A 24,048-nucleotide genomic window follows, 5' to 3' on the forward strand; every position below is an offset into this window, starting at 1 on the left:
GATGTGTACAGAGCCAAGCGCCGGTGATCTGTGTACAATACAGTACAATGTAATATACAATATATTTTTTTTTTTTTGAACAATGTACTCTGTAATAAACGTGAAAATATCACTTAACAGAATTGTTTCGTGCTATCATAAAGTGTGGGTTGTGATTAAATAGTGTATTTTATATGCGCCTGCGCGCGCAGATACACACGCACACACATGCATGCGAGTTCCTTTGAAAAGAACATTCGTATACAACCACAGGGGTTTGACTCTGTATACATTCCTTTCTCTGCATATTTGTGGTACTGTGTCACAATATTACACGTGTCGAGAGGAAGGACGTATACAGGGCAAAATGCCGGTGAAGACTTCATTTAACTTTTCTTTTTATATAAAGTGTGGGTTGTGATTAAAATAGTTTATTTCATATGCGCCTGTGCGCACTAATTAATACACACGCACACACAGGCATGCTATGGTCACTGCTTCCACTTACATTGGTGGGACACGGTAGCGATATGTGGTTGTACACATATATGTATACACGTTATGCTTTACGGTGTTTACGGTTTACATGTTCATATCAATAAAATGTATATATATCTTTAACAAATTATTTGAACTGTGAGCGTGCCTGGGTCCTGCGTTAATTATTAAAGTACATGTAACGAACACTAAATAGTAAATTTATACCATACAGTATATGAACAGTGTAACGTAATATGTATATGCTTAGGCATGAATGGGAAATCTATTCATTTATGTAAAACAAAAAGAACCATATAACTGTTTCTAGTTTTTTTCTCGGTTTTTTTTTTTTTTATTTTTATTATTTTTTTTTCATTCTTCTTTCTGTGTTTTGTGTGTTATTTTTTGTGGTTTTTTCTTTTTTTACATTTACTTTTCTTACGTTGACAAACCTTGATGTCTACCACTTATTATTGAAATTTTATATCGTGGAAGTATGTAATTGATTAATTTCAAAAACAAACAAAACAAAATCTTGTGTAAAATATGTGTTTAAAATATGTGTTGGTGTGTTGCTAACTTTTTTTCTTTCCGGATTCCCGAGCTCCGGGTTTCTTCCTATTACTTCGTTTTATCTCCACTCTGTTATTTCCGGTTTGGCACACGTGTAGTCGACGGCCGGTGTGTTTTGGTTGTGAGCAGGTGTGTAGTGGACGGTCGGTGTGTTTTGGTTGTGAGCAGGTGTGTAGTGGATAGTGAGTCACTATTCTCTGACCATGGTTTGTATGTTTTACCTTCTTCTTCTCCTTTACTCTTTTTTCTTTCTTTATGTTCTACTTTCTCTTTGTTGGGAGGTGCCAAGTCATCTGGTTACACATATGATATCATGAACACCAATGACATCACGGTGCTATCAGCGAACTGTCAGGGGTTGGGTGACAGGGTCAAAAGGAAGGACGTATTTTCTTATTTAAGAGATAAACGATATAGTATATATTGTTTACAGGACACTCATTTTTCTTCTGAACAGGAACAAATTATTAAAAACGAATGGGGGTATCACACATATTTTAGTTCTTTTAAATCTAATGCACGTGGCGTGGCAATCCTTTTGAATAATAACTTTGAATTTAAAGTTTATAAAGAAAAAAGGGACTCGAGTGGTAATTTTCTTGCTCTTGATATAGTTATTGATGGGTCCAGAACAACACTTATCTCTTTTATGGACCAAACCAGGACACACCAAGCTTTTATGACTTAGTTATAGACACGGTCAATGGCTTTGGGAATGATAATATTATTATATGTGGAGACTTCAACTTAGTTGTAGAACCAAATTTAGACTACGATAATAATTATAGACATGTGAATAATCCTGCAGCCAGAAATAAAGTCTTGGAAATCATTCAAAATTATAGTTTAATTGACATTTTTAGGGAGCACCATCCAGATACTAGGCGCTATACCTGGAGAAAAGTAAATCCTATAAAACAAGCAAGACTGGACTTCTTTTTAATATCCGAAACTCTTCTTTCTAGTGTTAATAGGTCCAGAATTGAACCGGGTTATAGATCTGACCATTCTATTCCAACATTATCTTTGACTTTGAATGAATTTAAAAAAGGGAAGGGACTTTGGAAATTTAACAACTCTTTATTATTTGAATCTGAATATCTGGAAATGATTAAAACTTGTATTGAGGAGGTCAAGCTGCAGTACTGTTTACCTGTGTATAATTTTAATTCTATTGAAAATATTTCTAACAGTGATATACAGTTTTTAATAAATGATCAATTATTTCTGGAAAACATTACCTATGGAAATAAGGGGTAGATCTATATCATATTCATCTTTTAGGAAAAAAACAAGCTAGTGTACTTGAGGATAATCTTAAGACTTCAATTGAATTATTAGAGGCGGAAACTGATCCTGACCATGAACAATTAGATAGATTAAGAAAGGAGTTGGAAGCTGTACGTGTTAAAAAAGTTAAGGGCAGTCTAATTAGATCAAGGGCAAAATGGATTGAGGAGGGGGAGAAACCAACATCATATTTTTTAAATTTAGAAAACAGAAATTTCACTTCTAAGATCATACCTAAAATACAAAAAGATAACGGAGATATTATAACTAAACAAGAGGAAGTCCTGTCTGAAGTAAGATTATTTTATGAAAATCTTTATAAGTTTAGGGAGACTGATAACGTTGACTTAGAAGTACATTTAGAAAATTGTAATATTCCAAAATTAAGTAATACTGAGTCAGATAGCTTAGAGGGTAAGATAACGTTTGAGGAAGCAGGAAAAGTTCTAAGAGGTATGAAAAATAATAAGAGTCCAGGGTCAGATGGTTTCACTTCAGAATTTTTTAAAGTTTTTTGGAGGAATTTAGGTAGTTTTGTTGTGCGCTCTTTAAATCATGGTTTTTTAGTAGGTCAATGTTCAGTTACCCAAAGACATGGAATTATTGTGTGTATTCCCAAGGGAGATAAGCCACGCCACTTCTTAAAAAACTGGAGGCCAATTACACTCTTAAATATTACATATAAAATTGCTTCAGGGGTAATTTCACAAAGAATCAAAACAGTTTTAGATAAAATTATCAATGAAGATCAGACTGGCTTTTTATCTGGTAGGTATATAGGTGAAAATATCCGCACAGTGTATGATGTAATGCAATATGTTGAAGATTTAAATATTCCAGGTATGTTGATGTTAGTAGATTTCGAAAAGGCATTTGACTCCGTTTCATGGAGATTTATTGATAAAGTTTTTAACTATTTTAACTTTGGACCAGAAATAAGAAAGTGGTTAAAACTATTTAACAATAATGTATATTCTTCAATTAATCAAGGGGGAAATTTATCGGAACGTATCAGTATAGAAAGAGGTTGTCGTCAAGGAGATCCAATAGCTCCCTACATTTTTATTATATGTGCAGAAGTTCTAGCTGCAAGAATTAGAAATAATAATTATATTAAAGGCATTGATGTAGATAATGTACCAATTTTGAACGTGCAATATGCAGATGACACTGGTTTGATACTAGATGGGTCAGAGAGGTCTCTTAATGAGTCTATATCTGAGTTGAATAACTATGCAAAAATTTCAGGTTTAAATATTAATACTAGTAAAACACAAGTTATATGGTTAGGGAGCTATAAATACAGTAATGTAACATATAGGCCAGATTTGAATTTACAGTGGGGGAAAACCAGATTTACATTTTTGGGGGTTGAATTTTCAGTTGATTTAGATCAGATACCAAAAATGAATTTTGACAAAAAAATTGTAAAACTCAAGTCACTTCTTACTGTTTGGAAGAGGAGGAGCTTGACTCCAATTGGGAAAATCAATGTTATTAAATCTTTATTGATCTCGCAACTTAACTATCTATTTATAACCCTACCAAACCCACCAGAAAAATATTTAGCTACAATAAATTCTTTATTACTTGATTTTTTGTGGAATGGTAAATGCCATAAGATCAAATCAGATGTTATGATTCAAAAATATGCAGATGGTGGGCTTAAGATGATTGACTTGTATGCTTTCATCCATTCATTAAAGTTAGGATGGGTAGAAGATTATTCTCGTCTTCAGGCAAATGGTATCTGATCCTCAAGTCAACTCTAGATTTAAATAAGATATATAATTGTGGGAAGGATTATGTAAAATTGTGTATATCCAGATGTCGTAATCAATTTTGGAAAGATGTCTTTAAAGCATGGGATAAATTAAATTATTCTGAAGATATGAGGCTAAATAGACAAGAGTGTATCCTCAAAACACCTCTCTGGTACAACAATGATATTAAAATTGATAATAAATTTGTTTTTTACCCCAATTGGTTTAGGTCAGGTATTTTAATTTTAAATGATTTGATGAAAAATTCTGACAATTTTACTTTTCTTTCTTTTGACGAATTTATACAAAAATTTGGAATAGATACTAATTTTTTACAATACCATGGACTAATATTGTCAATAAAGCGCTATTTAAGAAATCTCGAAATAAAACCAGAGAAACTTTCATACCCTTTTATACCACAATTATTAGAAATTTTCTTTAAAAGCAAAAAGGGTGTGAAAGACTTCTATAGGTTTATCATAACTCCATCTACAACTCCAACAGGTACTAGAAAATGGAATTTGAGCTTTAACTTTGATACAGAAATGTGGTTAAAAATATATACTCTTCCATTTAAGGTAACAAAAAATTCCAAATTGATATGGTTTCAAGTCAGAATTGTTCATCATATATTAGTTACTAATACCTTCCTTCATAAGATAGGAATAAATCCTAGTCCAATGTGTACTTTATGTAATACAGAAAGGGAGACAATTATACATTGCCTATGGGAATGCAAAGAGGTGCAAACTCTGCTTCAAAATTTTGAAACTTTATTAGATTTATTGTTTATTCCTTTTGCATATAATAAAGATTCATTTCTTTTTGGAATAGTTTTACAAAATTGTAGCTCTGTTGACAATGAAATTTTGATAATTATGAAACATTACATTTATAAAACCAGATGTCTTAGCAACTCTTTAAATATCAATGCTCTTATTAATGTAATTAAGGATAATTTTTTAGTTCAAAAATATATGTTTTTTAGTCAAAGTGACCATATTAAAAGGCAATTTGAAATAGGCTGGAGGAAATGGAAACCTTTATTAGACCTTTAAGTATATACCTTTACCCTAGTCTTTCACTTAGTATTTTACTACTGCTAACTTACTTTAATTTTCTTTTTATCTTTGGTTAGGGTTAACCGGTTTATATAGCCGATCAGCACGATTCTTCAGAACAATTTATTTATTTTTTTATTTAATATAATATATTTAAACTATAATATAGTGTATGTGTAACGGTACCTCCTCCCTCTTCTTTCTTCTTCCTTCTTATCTTTCTTCTTTAGTATGTCTGTCCGTCTGTCTGTCTTGTCTGTCTGTCTGTATGTATGTGTGTGTGTGTGTGTGTGTATGTGTGAGAGAGAGAGAGAGAGTGAGAGCATGCATATATGTGCGTTATGGTTTGCTATTAATGGTAAATATATGTTTTTATGGATGTCTCATAACGTACAATTTGATGTTTTTAAGTATTGTGAATGAGTGCATATGCAAGTGTTTGTGTGTTAGTGTCCATTTATATATACTGTGTAAAATGTTCGAAAATAAAAAATTAAAAAAAAAAAAACGTTACGTTCTGATGGTAGAGTCTTTAGTGTCTGTTTGAACATGAAGTAATCAAACAGATGTTCGGTGTCGCTTTTCCTCAGAGGAATCGTCTGCCTCCTGTCATTTCTCTTCATCCCGGGGGTTGGCATGGCGAATGTTTGGTTGTAGTCACCCCAATCTGTAACCCATAATAACATGTATAAATATATATATACACGGAAAACATATACATGATTGACTCTCGGTAAAGAGTGTATACGTAAGTGTATACTGATAAAGTATATTACAATATATATAATTAAGGATTAACTTGAAAAAGTGTTGCTGTTATGGAGATATACGCACAATATGTAACACAAAAATCTGAGTGTACTCTAAATAGACCGCTAAACTACTAACTATATGTTGTTTTAAACATAGAATATAAAGGAGGTATTGTATACACGACAAGTGTAGGTCTAACTACAGGAGTAATATATATTAAGTGCTTAGCTAAGGTCTTCCGATGCTCGATTATTCATCGGATGGCTTTGTTACCAAGACAGTGTAATATAGCATAGCGCCTATACATATATAAAGGTAACATGTGATGTCAACATCAAAAACAAAATCTTGTTGTGCTGTTCCCTCTATGCTATGCATTTGGATGAAATAAAACGTTTCAATCTTGCATAAACATATGTATTATCTAAACATACAATGTAAAATTATCTTTCATAGCTGTACATTGTGAAAAGTAACAAGGTAATTTGTGTAAGAAAGATATAAAATCAGTTCAAAAGCATAACTAATATGTAATAGTTTCATAATTGATAATCTCTTTTATCGGTTTTCTAATAGATGACTTTTATTCTGCAAAAGAAATATTTTATTAGTCCAACCAATGCACTACAACACGTTTCTCAATATATTTACATATAAAGATTTCATGATAATACGTACACTACTGTCTCTGGCGGTTATCCTTCTGCTCAGGTGTATACAAACCGTATAATTAGCTTTCTGATCCTTAACTTCGGTGTTTTATAAACTATGACCAGTCCACAATTCAACTCCTGGGTATTCCATAAAGGGTGGAATCAAAATAATCAACAATGATTTCCGAAGTAGTGACGTATACTGGCATGAGTAACTCAACTACTGTGTGTCTATTTTTAGTACTCGGGGTTTTAGTAGCTGAGGTTAAGGCTGATGTACACGATCTTATCTAAAACTAGTATATGGTATACAAAAATACATCTTACCCGTGGAAAACGATAAAATTACATATATATAGATATTCTCCTTGCTCAATAGGTATTTTCCTCGCGATGCTCAGCTGAGTTGATAGGTATACATTCCTTATTTATAGTAACTGTTTCCTTTCGTCATATAACACTTCCTTGTAGTTACCTGTGTGTCGTCACGTAATTTATATCATCGATTGCGATCGCTCACCTGTGAAAGGTATGCTTGATTTGACTAAAATATATACAGTGTATTGTCATTATGGAGCATTGCATCCTCTATACTCCAGGGGTTCCGATCACTTACGATCTCTACACCCCTGGACTATCTCATAGCGAAATTGAAGGCAGCTCAGCTGAAAATATTTGACCAATCACAGACCAGCAAAGATTTCCTTTGAAGACTACAGAGAGAGCGACTCCCAACTTCAAAGCCACATAGTCAACCACAGTGTACCGTTATACGGCTCTTTTGATGTACACCAAAGGACTAAATTACCTGTTCTGTTCTGTTGCCTCCAGTTTTACGATGAGATAGTCCAGGGGTGTAGAGATCGTAAGTGATCGGAACCCCTGGAGTATCGAGGATGGGAGCATTGTAGTTTTTCTTCCTCTGCTTGATATTTTACATGTAAATACTTAAATCAATTTTCAGACAAAAGATTTCAAACAATATTTAATTTCAATATTTTTTTTTGCATTTCAATTAAAAAGAAGTTAAGATAAAATTACGACTACTTGTGGAACGTGAGTCAATATGTAATCGCACATCAATCTACATTCTGATTAATATAAAACTCCTTATACATTTTATTAAGATATAAATAGTAAATGGAAGAAGTTATGCGTACGTATGAACGTTTGCATTAGTCGATTTAGTCTCTGATTACTTACATGTATATATATATTATACTACATTTTGTAAACTCATTGGAAACTGGGAGGTATAGATCTACACTATTTTAAAATCAAGTCATCCTTTTATAATTTGTTAACCGACAATGCATGCAAATATATTCAAGTTTTAGAAAAAAAAAACTATATATATATATACATACCTAAACCAAAATGGCTTTAACATTTTAAAATGGAAATTTAAAATTAGTTTGATGATTTTGTAGTGCCGCTAACGTTATTATAGCTTACCCTTTTATCACCCTTCTCAAGGACGTATATAAATCCTTGCCCTTCTGGATGGCATAATGTACTTAGGAAGGATATGCGTAAATTAAAGCTTTTAATTTTCACGGATTTCAAAAGTTCTTTCGATATCATGAAATTGTGAACATTTTACAATTTGATAAAAGATGCTGCACTAGTAGTAGCAGACAAATAAAGTATTTTACTAACGGTTACAAAATTGACTTACTTTACACCATAAGCACCATTAAAAAGTTTGAGCTTAAATTATTTTACTTCTAAGTTAAAAATATTAAAAACACTTATTTGCGTCTCGAAAATACCCATGGTAATATGTCTATATAGAATGAAACACTGATAGCGCATTCACCAAAAGTAAAACAAGTTGTTTATTGTTTTTGTGTTCTAATTATTATAGACATATGTTTCTGTTTAAATATTCAGTGGAAATTCACATCTGGAAAAATAGCTAGCTATCGTGTATTTTTATACTGTATTACATGTTCACTATGATAATAACATAAGGTTTTGAATTGTTAAAATATTTCTTTCGTGTGAAAATGCCTCCCCTCCTCAAGCATGCACACGTAATCGTGTTACTAAAAAGGCACGGACCAAGTGCGCCCGTAATATTTTTACTTTCTTATCTTCAACACTGAAGAGTTCAGTAAAATGGATTCTCGTCTTTGACCCACTCCTTTGACCGGGCATGGCTTTTAGGAGAGTACCACTGAGGCGTTTGTGAGTTATTCAGCATCACAGTAACTGAAACAAAATGTGTATTCTTCATTATTGTTTATAAGTCTTGTAATGTAGTTCGCAAATGGATCAGAAGTTAACGGTTAGCTATAGATTTTAACAATGCTCTCCACAGTCGGACCTCGGTCTCAGTTTCCAAAACCAGATGCAGAATCCTGTGTTGGGGCCCTAATATAAGCTAGACTCACTATATCTACCGGTAGAGCACTAATTTTTAATAAGCATATGTATAATTAGAGCCTCATTTAGACTCAAACCTCAGTATGTTGTGCTTATTTATTCATTCAAGAATGCAATTTTGACTAGGCCTAAAGGTGCTTTAATGCACAGGATCCAGGGGAAGTAACTCCCTGTTAGAAATACGCGTTTCTGATGAACTAAGATATAATATGTACGGTATGCGTGACACAAACTCATTAACTGATAAAATCTCATACGAAATAAACACTCATTTAAGATCATAATATGTTTATTAAATTTTATATTGTAACAAGGTGAAGTGTACATACACATATTCACCGTCTTTCTTAATAGTAATCATTTAAATTTTATACGATTATAAATAATCAGCGTATTAAAGAAAATTAAACACTTCGGAAAGTAACGATAGATTTTGGCCAATTAGATCAACTGGTCAGTTTAAACCATAATTCCTTGGTATAAAGAGCTGGTCAGTTCCAGATCGTCTCGAAGACAGCTAGCACGCATTGAGATATATACAATATTCAACCAAGTTACAACTTACCGCTTTTGAAACACGCACTATCTGTAATATCGAACATCAACATATGGCCCCAAAACATAGTGCTAGAGGAAATTAAAAAAAACTCTACCCCCTACATTCAACATCAACATTGAGGAAAAACTATTTTACTGTGTGAACTGTCAGAATTTGGAACTCTCTTCCAGAATCTGTTATATCATCATTTAATATAAACTGTTTTAAAAATAATTTAGACAAATTCTGGGAAAACCAAGACCTACTCTATAATTATAGAGCAGAGTTATCATTATGAACTGTGTTAACAATACAAATATGAGCACCTTGAAATTATCAATATGGAAATCGAAAATTTCTTAAAAACTTAACTAACGAAAATTTATAGATAATTACCTGCAATGCTACATGTACATTATATACTGTATCATGTATGTATTTATTGTATGATTATGAGTCCAGTGTAGAGGACCTCAATCCTGTACTGGAAAATAAACTTAACTATAATGTGAATGTGAAACTCCATAATCCTTGTTTAGGACCAAATGCCTGAATTGTATAGATATAAACACGAAGGAATAAAACCAGTATGATACACACATCTTGGAGTTTGGTGCATTTCTTCAATGTTACATATTGTTTAATTGATGTTAATTGTTGTGTATTTCAGGCCTCTTTGGAAGAAACCCATACCACCATATCCTCTATATATGTTGAAGGTGGACCACAAAATCGAGTATTGCTATGTCAGTTCTGGATGAAATTGATTCAAAAACACAAAATATGAAATGCCAAATGACAGAGTTCATTTTGAGATACATCCTCAGTGAGTTTGATTACCAATTGCATGTTTCTGAATTTTTACCCTGATTTGGGCTGAATGATGCTTAAAGTGATAATTCAGTGAGGCAAATTCTGTTACATAATCAACAAAATATGGCATAAATGTATTGTTCTACATTCCTTATGAAGCATATGACAAGAGATATTGAAAAATTTCACGACATTGTAAAAGTGTTTCGATTAATACCGTTAAAATTCCAAATCTTTGATCAGGTACAACATGTTCACTGTACACATACCGAACCAAAGTCATGCATGTTAAACAAATGCAATACATAACCACTGAGGAGTTGATGAAATTACTATTATTACTACACTGGCAAGGGCCAGGGTTTGGCATCCGACCACTTTTTGTAATGGCAAACAGTAAGCAAGTTTGAACATTTCACATACATTTCACTACAGTATGTGTTTCTGGCATATTACAGTAAAAGCAACTAATCTAATTTCTATTAGAACTGGTTTGTTTCTGAAATATGTGCAAATTTTAATGCACTCTTAGACTGAATTGTCCCTGTAAATGTCATCATGCATTGTATTTCTTTTAAGTTAATTTCCTTAGTACATGTATGTACAGGATTCTAACCAAAGGACAATATGTACGGTTTGGCCCATTTTTGGCTTCGAAATCCAGCAAATTTTCAATTAAGCGTTTATCAATTAAAATAATACATTTAATTAGTTATTGCAAAAACTCTTGTGTTACCATATATATTTCCTGATTGAACTTTTTTTTGTTGCACTGAATATTATTTTATATTCGCTTTCAGAATGAGCAAATTAGATGTTAAACAATATCTAGAGAAAATTTACAATGTAGATGTATTAAAAGTAAGAACTTATCGGACAACAGGTACGTGTTGCAACAGTGAATCAATTATTACTATTGCTTGATCTTTATCATTGAAATATTTGCTACTAACGTTATTTAATTTAATCATTTCTGTAACTTGTCATTAGGTTGTAACAATATAATTCTATTACTTGTTATTAAATGTACTAATTAAATGTAACAAGTGATCGTTATAAATTATCTGATTAAATGGCAAAATACCATGATATTGATTTTAAAATCAGTACTCATTTTTGTTGTTTTTTTGGCTGAAAAAACTTGCGAATAATTTAGTTGTTGAGATACATTTTTGTGTTGATTTAATCCATTTAATTGAGACTTTACATAACCAAGCACATAATAAATACATATGTGAACTTTACCTTACATTGTCTTTTCAGGATACACATTTGAGAAAAACTCCTTACTTCTAAAAAACACTGATAAAGGAAGAATTCCACCTAGTAAAGTTGCCTGTGTTCATCTGGTAAGATTTGATAACATGGTCGACGTCTAGCACCAGTATAGATAAAGTTGCCTGTATTTATCTGGTAAGATTTAATAATCTGGTCTAGCACTCCAGTATATACCGGTATAAAGTTGCCTGTATTCATATGGTAAGATTTAATAACCTGGTCTAGCACTTCAGTACACATAAAGTTGCCTGTATTCATATGGTAAGATTTGATAACATAGTCTAGCACCAGTATAGATAAAGTTGCCTGTATTCATCTGGTAAGATTTAATAATCTGGTCTAGCACTCCAGTATATACCGGTATAAAGTTGCCTGTATTCATTTGGTAAGATTTAATAACCTGGTCTAGCACTTCATTACATATAAAGTTGCTTGTATTCATCTGGTAAGATTTAATAACCTGGTCCAGCACCAGTACATATAAAGTTGTCTATATGTTCATCTAGTATGATTTAATAAACTGGTCTGGCACTTCAGTACATATAATGTTGCCTGTATTCATATGGTAAGATTTAATAACATAGTCTAGCACCAGTATAGATAAAGTTGGCTGTATTCATCTGGTAAGATTTAATAATCTGGTCTAGCACTTCAGTACACATAAAGTTGCCTGTATTCATATGGTAAGACTATAATAATCTGGTCTAGCACTCCAGTATATACTGGTATAAAGTTGCCTGTATTCATCTGGTATTACAAATGTATTTACTAACCTGGTCTAGCACTCCAGTATATAAAGTTGCATGTGTTCATCTGGTAAGATTTAACGGTTGTTTAGATTTATTAGCATTGATTGAGTCACTTAACAAATTAAAATATAAGTATATGTAATTGTGCTTGAACATAACAATTTGAAGAGATATTTAAGTTGAATAATTAATCCCAATGACTGATCTGGTGTAGCATTTCTGTAAGTGTATATGGACAAGTTGGGGGTAAATTTAAGGATATTTTAGCTTATTTGGACAAATGATAATTGTATAATAGATGCAAAAAAGTTAACATACAGTGAAGATTGAAAGGTGACTAGTGAAAATATCCACATTACAGTAGATTAACACTACAGGATTTAACAGGACCAGATGTGCGGTCACTGGCTTTGATACCAATTTTTATAATTATTCTTGAAAATATTTTCCATTTGCTTTTCAGGGAGGTGAGCATACATTTACTTTTCCAACCCTGTTTAAAGAGGAAAAAGAAAGTTCTACTCAAGATCAAGTATTCGAAATGGGAGAATTACAAAAGGAACTTAATCTTGCAACAAATTGGGAACGGCCAAGTATACCACCTTGGTTTGGCTAAAACAAGAAGTGTGTTGTCAAACTTACAATTTTTGTGTGTGACTGTATATATTAAAATACTATATTAATTATGAATATTAAAGAAGGTTTTTTTTTTAATGAAAAGAAGTGTTTTCTTTTTCTTTAGGGACTTAAAAAGTTTAAATTGACTCATAGGAATATATATTAATTTTAGCTAATACACTATATTAGTAATTCAAATATAATCACCCACAGGCTACCCTGGTGATCCTAGTTCTTGCAACTGGCCAACAATAGATCCTAAAATCTTGAATGATAGTCAATAGGCCTACTGTCAATTTGAACAAATCTGGTAACTCTCCTTCCCCAGCAGATGCTTTAGACCCAACATCAGGACTCTAGATGGACAAATTTGTTATTGATAAGTTGTTTAAAAATTGTCACACCATATTTGAATCTATTTACCTTGAATGTAGATTGTGATTCCTTCCAGCATACTGCAGGCTAAAAGTCGTTTGTTATTGAAAAGAAGATTTTACCATATTTATTGACTTCTATGACCTTGAATGAAGGTCAAGGTTATTTATTGAATTCATTTGGTATTCCTTCATCCTAGACCGCTAAACCTGCCTATATTATTAGGCTTTTTTAATTTTTTTTTTTTTTGCCTAATATACATGTATAGTCTATATATTAGGCAAAAAAAAAAAAAAAGCTAATAATATAGGCAGGTTTAGTGGACTACCTTCATCCCAGCAAGCTGCATGTGTAAAATCTGGTCTTTTGGCTTATGAGGAGTATAGGGAGAAAATGACAACAGATGGATGTCACACCACAGCATAACTTCAGGCAATGTGGCTAAAAGTGATTTGTCTTCTTTTAGAAATGTTAAAACCAACTCGGGGAAATACAAATGTACATGATGAAAAAGAACTTACAAATGCTAACACTGTTAATTACTGTTCATTTGCAGATGTGGTTATCCGCCCTTTTCTGAAAATTTGCACCAATGTGTTTGCTGAATGTTCGTGTTGTCGACAAAAAATTCCAAAAAAATTTGTATTAAGTAATTGCAAAAAGGTAGGAAAGTTAATTTATAGTTACTACCGTATATCTGATCCAATAAGCTCTCAGGGCACTAAATCAAAGAAAGTAAGTAATAAATCAATTGGAAAAGGAAATCGAGTAAAAAGAAATACATGGTTTTCATATTTTCAGTCTGCATTTAATTTTAGTAATAGAAATTGAGGCCTAAAAATTAAAGGGGAGGGGCACTTATTGGACCGAATACGGTACTTTAACTTTGGGATCTGAAGTAACACAAACTCTTTGTACGGACAGCAGAAACGTATCGGTCACAACGGATAGAATCCATTTCTTCAGTAGTGTGATTGTAAAGGGAAGCCTTCGCAGGAAAACACCATATCTCTAAAACAAAGGAAGTAACTAAGACAAATGGCAAGGCTAACTGTACAACGATGGTCTTTGAAATACTTAGGGAGCTTTAACAGAAAAAATCTCCAGGATTAGAAGTACTACAACCATGTTTCTAAAAAAATACTATAGCTGAGACAATATAGCTCCTTGACACAATATGTCAACCAATTATTATCAACAGGGACCACTACCAGACGAATGGAAGAATGCTACGAGTCTTGCCATTTATAAGAAAAGGGGAACAAAAGTGAGGCAGGAAATCATAGCCCACTTTCATTAATTCCGTACATAAGTTTAAAGTTTCTAGAATCCATCATACATATAAATTTTTTTTTAACTAAATTGTACATGAGAACAAAATAACTACTTCGTCGGATAAGCCAATATGGTTTTTATATCAGGGCGATCAACATCTTTACAGCTACTTGAAGTTACATCTATTTGATTAAATAGAACTGAAGCTATGGATAAGAAGGACATCGTCAATGGATTGTAATTTATATGGATTACCAGAAGGCTTTCGATACGGTTCCTCATAACAGGATTAATCACACAACTACATTCTTATAATTTATTTCCATTAAAAAAAAAACAAATAATCTCCTTATGTCGACAGCAAAAAGTAATCGGTAAACGGCATAGATTCCGAATTGACCAACGTAACATCAGGAGTTCAACAAGGTTCTGTACTAGGCCCTTTAATATTTGTTATTTACGTGAATGACCTCCCTGAAACAGTGGAATCGGATATGTACTTATTTGCTGATGATACTAAAATATTTCGAATATATTGAAAGTATCAAGATAGCCTAGATCTTCAAAAAACAACTTGACACTATGTGTAAGTGGAGCGGACACTTGGCTGCTAAAAAATACACCCTGGAAAGTGTAAGCAATATGAGGAATAAGCAGAGAGACGTAGCATGAACCACAAAGAAACTGAACAATTATATCATCTCAGCGGAAACAACATGCAGAAAACCATCCAGGGAAAAAGACATAGGAGTAAACTATAGACTCGGAATTAACTTTTGATATAAAACATATCAATAAAAAGTTAAGAAAGCAAATTCTAAGTTCGCACTTCTCAGAAGAACTTTCCAGTTTATGGATAAAGAGTTATTTATCCCCAATATACAAATGTGTAGTAAGATCTCAGCTCGATTATGCCAGTCCTGTGTGGGCACCACATCTAAAAAAACATATTGAAAAAATAGAGGGTGTTCAAAGAAGAGCAACCAGAGTATGTCTCCAGAAATGATAAAACATGACCTACCAAGACAGGTTGAAGAAACTAAATTTACCAACGCTAGCCTTCAGGGAGAATCAGGGGAGATATGATCGAACTATATAAGATAACAAGTCATTTCTACGATAAAGAATGTTTCAATGCCATATTAATTTGGAAAGATGCATAAGACCGCAATAGTAACTAGAGGACATACGAAAAAAATATTCCCAAAACGATCAACAACATTAGTCAGAAAGAACTATTTCGCCATAAGAACTATAAATATTTGGAATGAACTTCCAGAACATGTAGTATCAGCACTAAATGTAAATTCGTTTAAGAATAAGCTGGATAATCACTGGAAAAAAATCAGGAACTTGTTTTCAATTACGAAGCAACAATATCATAATACCACAATTTTGTATGATGTGTACAGATTATAAAATGCATTTATGACTTATGTAATATGTATCTATACGAGTCTGGTATAGAGGACTCATGATTGTCCTGAACCAGAATAAATCTTATCTTATCTTATCTTATCTTGACGTTACTTGAAGAGAAATATAGGAAAGATCCACTTGTTTTACTGTGAATCTTCCTCATTGTGTTTCATGCATGTTTGAATCACCGTTCGCTAAACATGTTTGGAATACAAACGCCTCTCGGCGTTCAGTTCTCTACCACCGACATAATCATTATTATATAATATGGCGCTTGATGCAGCAATGTTCGTTATTTATATATTACAGGTAGTATAAGGTATTTAGAATATCTATCAATCGTCACTTTTCTAGACATTTCAAACATTCTTTACTGATTTTTGTTTAAAGATGCTCCACCGCTGACAAATGATTATTTTTTCACTATCAAAAACATGGAGCAGCCGTATTTAGTATTTTTCTTCAGTTACAAAAGTTACTTACTTTACAACACATTACCACCATTGAAAAGTTTGAGCTACTAATTTTTACTTCAAGTTAAAGTTACAAAAAATAATTAATTGCATCCCGAAAAAATTCCGTGGCACTATATCCTATATGGAATTAAGAACTGATTGCGCATGCACTAAGGGCAAAATAAATTATTTTATATTATTTTTTGTGTAAATTAGACATATATATACACGATTAAACACCAATTATTGTTCAAGTGATTAATATCATTTATGCTCTGTCGGCGGTGGAGCATTTTTAATGTATGACCAACAACTTCACTATTACTGACAAGAATGTCTTCAGTGCTATTATCAGTATAGTGAAATACCTACCTTACATTGTCTCCATTTCACATAAAATATGGACATGGGATAGTGAAGATAATCGTTACTAAATGATAATGACGGTAAATGATAATGACGGAGGATAAATTCGTCAAAAAATACAAAAACAAATATATAATTCGTACCAACCTTTGCCAGGAGGGCAATTCCGAAAACAAAAAGGAGTGTTTTTAACCATGGCTACGTATGTCGATCACTGTAATTTACCACTTACAACACAATGCTCTTATCGGACAAGGAGTGACCTTTGTCTTATCAATTATTACAAAATATAACAACATGTATTTGTTAACTCATGCATTTTAGGATTGGTCCTTAAAATTTTCATGACTCGATGTTGCCCTATTGACTTGAAGCACTGTTGATGAAACAAAACCAGACGATCACTCGTAATATGTAATTTTTCTGGTCTGTACCCCTGATATCTTTTACCAATACGTGTTACTTTTAATTTAATGCTCCTTTTATACATCTGAAAGAAGTTCATTAGGTCTTGTGGAAGAAGACACATGTTGCCATCTATGTTTCTTTATCATTTTATGAACAGGTAGCAAAAGGACCCCAACAGCCATGGCACATAAGGACAATCTATAGCGACACATGAGGACGCATGCAAATTTACAGAAGAAAAAACAATACAGAGAAATAGTAAAATGAAGAAATGGACCGTTTGATGGTGTTACGTTTAGGAAAATATTGTTTATGTTAATACCGCCTTTACATTAGGACAGAGAGCAGTTTTAGTCTGATACACCAATTACAATGGAGTCAGGGCGATCTCTTTCATTTTTTCTGATGTTCCGTCGAAAAATAAAAGATACAGAGGAAAAATCTCTAATTGGGCACGGGGATTAATGTTTACTTGTACAGAGAAGATACGATATAATACTCAACATTATACATCGCATTGTGTACTTACTGTATGCCAGAAACTGCTTTATTGCTTAGCTGTCCTGAAAGTCACATTTGATTGTTGAATTTTTGTACTATATTACAACTTTGCCTTTGTAACAAACGATGAAAGACGCGAAGACAGTCATGAATGTACTTCGAAGTCACGTCCTCGTCCAGAATTTTCATAAATTAAATCAATGACATTTATCCCTCTTCAAACAATTCAAAGCTATCGACCTCAAGAGTAGGGCCTTATATCAGACGAAGTGCATGTGAAAAATCCATGAGTACTGGTCTGCAAACAAAATACATATTTGTACAAAACTTAACACTGACTCGATAATCAAAGAGAATTTATATCTGTTTGCTGAATGTGCTTTCAGTTTTTTTTCTTGTGTTTAAATGCCTAATATTGGTATTTAAAGTGCACGGCCTTTGACAATGTGTCTTTATTACAAAATTGTTTTAAATGCTTATATAGACAATAAAACGAAAATTCAATTACATTACCTAAATTTACCATAAACTAAATTACCTAAACGATTCTATTAGAGGAAATCAAATTGATAGTTTCAATAGCTTGTGCATTGACTGTAGAAGGGCATAGACATAAGTTTTACAATACTTTCAGAAACGTCACTATCACCAGAGTGCTATCAATACCTTACATTCAAGATTTTCCAAAGATTTAGATAATATCTGCCAGAAGATTGTTCATTATCTGAAGACAATATCTACTATTTCTCCTATGGATAATTGAAGCCAGATAATTCCTTTATGTTAGGAAATATTTCAGTTGATAAAACATACACCAGATAATATAGATCTATAAAAGTTTATTAATGATCATGGACAAATAGTGGTTGTTTAATACACTGTAAGGGGTTTTTTCTTGTCCAATAAACTGTACCACACTTTAAAGTTTGGATATGGGATTTATTTTGTTAAGCGCGTCAAGAGTTAACATTTTTAACTACATTTGTTATATCTGAACACGTTGTACATCGATAAATAAAAGCGCTAAATCTTTACTTGTAATATGCTTGTGGAATGTACTCAGCGATTTAATATGCAAATTCAAGTGTATGTATTTAAAAAAAACAACAAGATCTAATTGATTCTGTTGAATTGGCTAAATAAAGATCACATTACTACAATGTGTTTATGAGCATTTGTGATAATATGGAACAATAAAACCTATGATCACCAATCCTGATATCTCTCAACACGAACAACGGCGAACGAAACTATGTACCTACTGCTTATCATTATAATGTGAAATAGTAAAGTGATATACGGTAATATACGCTGCGGCTGTTACTGATCTCACAAATAGTAATGGGATTATAAACCTATGCTAAACGTTTTCATAACATTGATCTGTAATGTCTAACCTTTCAAGCTCTAAGCGCGATCTACCCTATATTATGATCGAACCACGATAAAAATTGAAACACTGGGTGTGATATATGTCTTTCATTTTTGGCGTCTGGTATCCACTCTTGCTCTATTGTGTACATTGATAAAGGTAGACTTAAATAGTCCAATGGTTGTTTGTTCACTTGTCTTTGGGATAACCATACTTCAAACATCGACGCTATGCCACAACTCCGCTTGATCATCCTAGGGAGTGTTAAAATTAACTAGGAGTTGAACCTCCTCCACTGAGTAAACGCCAAATGGCAGGAAACCTAAATCCTGAGATAGCATACAGCTATTGGACGTTCAATAGTTACAGTTTATTTATGCTAACGCATAGTATATTGAAGGTTCTAACAACATAACGCGGGGTAATGCGACAATTCGCATATAGTATATATATTTAGATATTCAAAACGTCATTAGGATGTGATTATATTGTCGAAAAGGGACAAATGCGTGTTAATTTAGCGTTTGTATCTGGTTTAAAAGATCCTGTTGATATGAGATTATATTTCAATAGTGAAATAATTATACATATAGTTATGTCAGCAATGTTTCTCAATTCAACTTTGAGTACCATGTAATTATAGTTGTGAGTATGTTTTTCAGCCGCCCCCGCCATCGATCTTATGAGTCCAACTATTGACGATTGAATACGTGGTCAGTTCATGTGGATTGTTCCTTTCTCGGGTTGTATCATTTTTATATCGAGTGTGGAAATTAAATATCAGCTATTACACTAGCTATACACATTGTCAAGTCGTACGATTTCCCTTTGTATTTCATACCCTTCGCTGGAAGAATTGAAATACATTATAGTGTAAAGGGAAGTTTCGACTCACTCGAATAACTCTCTCCATATTAAATTTTCCACTTTCACGCTAATCCCTTTTTATGGTCAAAATATAATGATCTGTACCTTTTGATTAACGTCCCATATATTACCTGGCGATATTTTGAACGTCGTGACGACGCTTAGGGTATATCTTCACGACATTGAAGCAAGTCTCTCCATGCCGGCACGATTCTTTGATTAAATTAGGTGTGTTAATGCAGTATATTGATCTGTGTCGTGGGGTCGTGAGGACGGAGGGGGGTCTTTTTACGGAGATAGCCAACTCGTAATCACCTCTTCACTCTTCGTAAAATAATTTTTCACACTTCACTTAACCACACTACACATGTTTCCACTCGTTACACCCATCCGCTGATGTCGTATTTTTTTGTACCCACTCCAAATATTTTATAAAATTTCCCTTTGAAATCCACTTTTCATATTAGTGTAGAAAGATGCACTCCACCCGCCGACAGACATAAATGATACTACTCATATATGTAAACACCAATAGGTGATTTAATCGTGTATTATATATGTCTATGAACATTAACACATAATGCAATATATTATAAACTTAATTTTCTAATTTATTCTGCTAGGGGCGCTATTGGTGTGGTTGCTTAGGTGCGCAGGTCTCAGGAAATTCATTTATATAGAAACATAGTTGCCACAGAATTTTTTCGGGATTTGCAATTATTGTATATTTCTAATATTGTTTATCTTATAAGTGAAAAATTAGGGAAGACTCATAAACTTTCCAATGGTGGAAATGGTTTGTAAATTAAGTAACTGTTTCAGTAATGAAGAAATATACCAAATCGTGTCTGGTCCTGCTCTTTGATAGTGAAAAAATACCTCATTTGTCAGCTGGTGGGAGCATCTTTAAGCTTCTGTTTAGAATCATATCTTTTCAGAGTTACGCGCATAGTTTTTACCCAAAGTAATCTGTATTTTATCTATATAGTAAGTACAGGGGATTTTATTTTTTATGCTTTGTTTGTTTTACAGTTATTAATGGTTACTGTTGTTAATGAAATATATGCGAGGAAGGAAAAGAGCCTTCAGTTGATGTTTGCGGCCATCGTCATTTCTAACATTTCTTCTGTTTTTATCATTTGTACTAAAATGTAAAGCACGTTCACATTGGATTATAACTTAACCAACTTATATGTTCAGATCAAATTAAGTTAGTCAGAAACCTTAACCTACAAAACCATGTAAACCTTTATCCTGATAAAACGGATCATAAAATCATACGACAATGGCTTATGTGAGAGAACTGCTTATTTTTGTAATTGTCTCTAGTATTATTCAAACTTAAACACACTTCCGATATTCCAAGACAGGCACATCTCTTTATAATGTACATTCGAAATATGTTCCAAAGAAAAACGGTCACAAAAGGTGTTAGATATTATGTATTGTGGTTTGTTGAAAACTGATCTGAATTTAGCGTGGGAGGCAATTCCAACTCCAAGCCATGCCAAATTGTGACGATTACAAGGCGTTCATACAACCAATACGTTGACGAAGTCTTTTCAAAAAACTCAAACATTATTCTTGGTGACGTTTATAGGTCTATAATAGTTATATTGCCCGCCCTCATGGTAAAAATAAACAAAGCTTTAGATCGGACACACAATCTAATTCGATATTACAAACAATAGTCGAGCCGCGATCTTAAACCGTTTCTCTTTGTGTCCTTTAAAATCTGTTTTCAAAATGAAAGTAAAAAAACATTTTTTATCAGACCACCATCTTCAAGATTCTTTCCAACAAGTACACAGAAACCGATTTCGCCGAACAATTAATTACGCATGTTTAGTACACCCCAGTAACATTGGTCCACCCCGTCTATTGATATTGACAGGTAAGTTATTGGCCGCCTCACCCCCAATATCATAACCCTGTTATATATAGGGGTGATGGACAGGTCAGCGGGAGTCTAGAAGTGTTACATACAGGTATAAACTGAACAAGTTGACAGTCAAAGCACTTCAATGCTAACTATCACTTGGATGATCGATTATTGTCAAGGATAGATTCCCCCCAACACATGACCACTGCTTATTAACTTCAAAATCGATATTGTGAAAAAGTATTAGTTTATCATTAAGTATAACTTTTTTATCTGGGGATCAAGGTGATTGGATAATATATAGTGACCATATCGAACCTGTTAAACGGAGAAAGTCAGGACTATATGACAGGGGCTCTGTAACCTACTTCTGCTTGTGGCTGTATCTGTTGGGCCCCTGTAACTTCAGGGCTCTTGTTTGATTGTGTGATTTCCCTGCTCTTATTCCCTTAAGTCATTCAACGATTACGTCGACTTACGAGGGGACATGATGTTGCAGGATAAGAGCCTGCCGGAAAAAAAGGACGACAGCTAAATTTGAATGTGGGACTGGTAGCGTCGCGAACAATGTGTTTACAACACAACTCTTCAACATTTTCTGGTGTAGGTGTATGAGGACGATATACAGCGGATATCTAAGGGGGGATACTCAAGACGCTATATTCCTTCATTTCCGCAAACAACAGAAGAAAACTCTGCGATAATGACAAATTGTGGAGATTTGAAATCTTACTAGATCTCATATAGTCAGACATTGTTGAGTATGGCAAACAAATCTGTAATGTAACTACAATAACCGTCTGAGAGAGTTGAGGAGAGATGACCGAAAAAACAACGACAACGATACATGTTAGCCTTGACTGAAAATAGGCGCTGAACGCAAAGGCCACCTAAAAAACACGGCTGGAAAAGCTTGATGACAGAGAGAAGTCTTCTACCATGCTATGTCCGGCAAAGAAAAAATTCAAAAGTTTGAAAGATGCATCAACTAGGATCGACGACGGTCATCGGGCACTAGGTTACTTATCTCTGGGATGCCCGGAGATAAAGAAGCCCAATTCAGTTGATCCTGCACTCCTTGGCGGAAGATACTCTAAGCCATCGGTTATATGGTCTGCCGAGGACTACATATACCTTTGTGTTTAAAGAAAATCGGTCGTCGGTTAGGGACAATTTCTTCTGACAATACTCCTAGCCAAAAATTGAGGCCTAACCGGCAAATCGGATAGTCAAATGGATTCCGAGATCTTCGTTCTTAATGGTCGAACAGTTGGAATAAGTTGGAGACTTAACCATTCTGTGAAAAAGATAGCATCTCACGAGGAACCTTTAATTCTACTTCAAAGGATGAGAATTTCAGAACCAAAAAGCTGCGGACAATATTGAAAAATCGAAAACCCGAGCTCAAATTACAGGGTGTGATAAAGATAGTTCTGTATTGAAAGAAACGAACATAGTATTGGTAGCGTTGAAAACAAAGGTCTAACATTTCAGGATGAACAATGCAAGTCTCAGACAGAAATTTCTTCAAAAAAGATTCGAATGGAAATGCCACGGATGAAACATCAATCGCGAATGTCCGTGGTAATGTGAATGGAAATAAAAAGTGATGTTAATGGAGGCCATTTGCAAAGATCATACTGACAACTAAAAAGTCTTAGGATAGATCGCTGAAAAAAAGACAGCTCAAATCCATGTCTAAACTGAGGGACCGAGTACAGCATTCACGACCGTTCTCCTCGAGTGTTTTTGATGGTTAAACCAACAAGTCCTGACTTTTGATACGGACACAACTAAGTCAGAAGGACGTTGCTCAAAAACAAAAAACACAGATTCAGTATTCAAAGTGGTGAAAACGGGATTGCCAGATTAAAGAAGAACCGTCAAAGTACGAGAGGGAGAGGAGATTATATGCTGCAGTACAGGAGTTTGCATCTTTAACCCTGTTCTGAAAATAATCTGTCAAAAAAACGAATAAAAGTGATAAATGAAATAAATACATCTCAGTAGGTTGTGATTGTTATCACTATTCCACCTGATGTGAATCAGAAGCCAAATGGAACGACGGAAAAAACCAGGGGTCGCGAGACAGTCACGCGGCATTGGCACTGAACGACAGGACGTCTCCTACATGAAGCTCTGTTTTCCATTCCGCTAAGGGGAACCGCGTCCATCAACTGTAGCCGCGC

General features: G+C 33.6%; 1 protein-coding gene across 1 annotated transcript; it reads left to right on the forward strand.

Moving 5' to 3' along the window:
- Nucleotides 1-8,698: 8,698 nt before the first annotated feature.
- On the forward strand, nucleotides 8,699-13,032 carry LOC138331653 (large ribosomal subunit protein uL23m-like). Its single transcript, XM_069279384.1, is given in 7 exon segments — nucleotides 8,699-8,745; nucleotides 10,152-10,188; nucleotides 10,191-10,253; nucleotides 10,255-10,307; nucleotides 11,095-11,177; nucleotides 11,558-11,643; nucleotides 12,785-13,032. Coding segments are annotated over 7 exon segments (507 nt in total). The 5' UTR covers nucleotides 8,699-8,713; the 3' UTR covers nucleotides 12,938-13,032.
- The last annotated feature ends 11,016 nt before the right edge of the window (nucleotides 13,033-24,048 follow it).

The sequence above is a fragment of the Argopecten irradians genome, chromosome 1 (genome assembly GCF_041381155.1).
Source record: "Argopecten irradians isolate NY chromosome 1, Ai_NY, whole genome shotgun sequence".
Classification (NCBI taxonomy): Eukaryota; Metazoa; Mollusca; class Bivalvia; order Pectinida; family Pectinidae; genus Argopecten; species Argopecten irradians.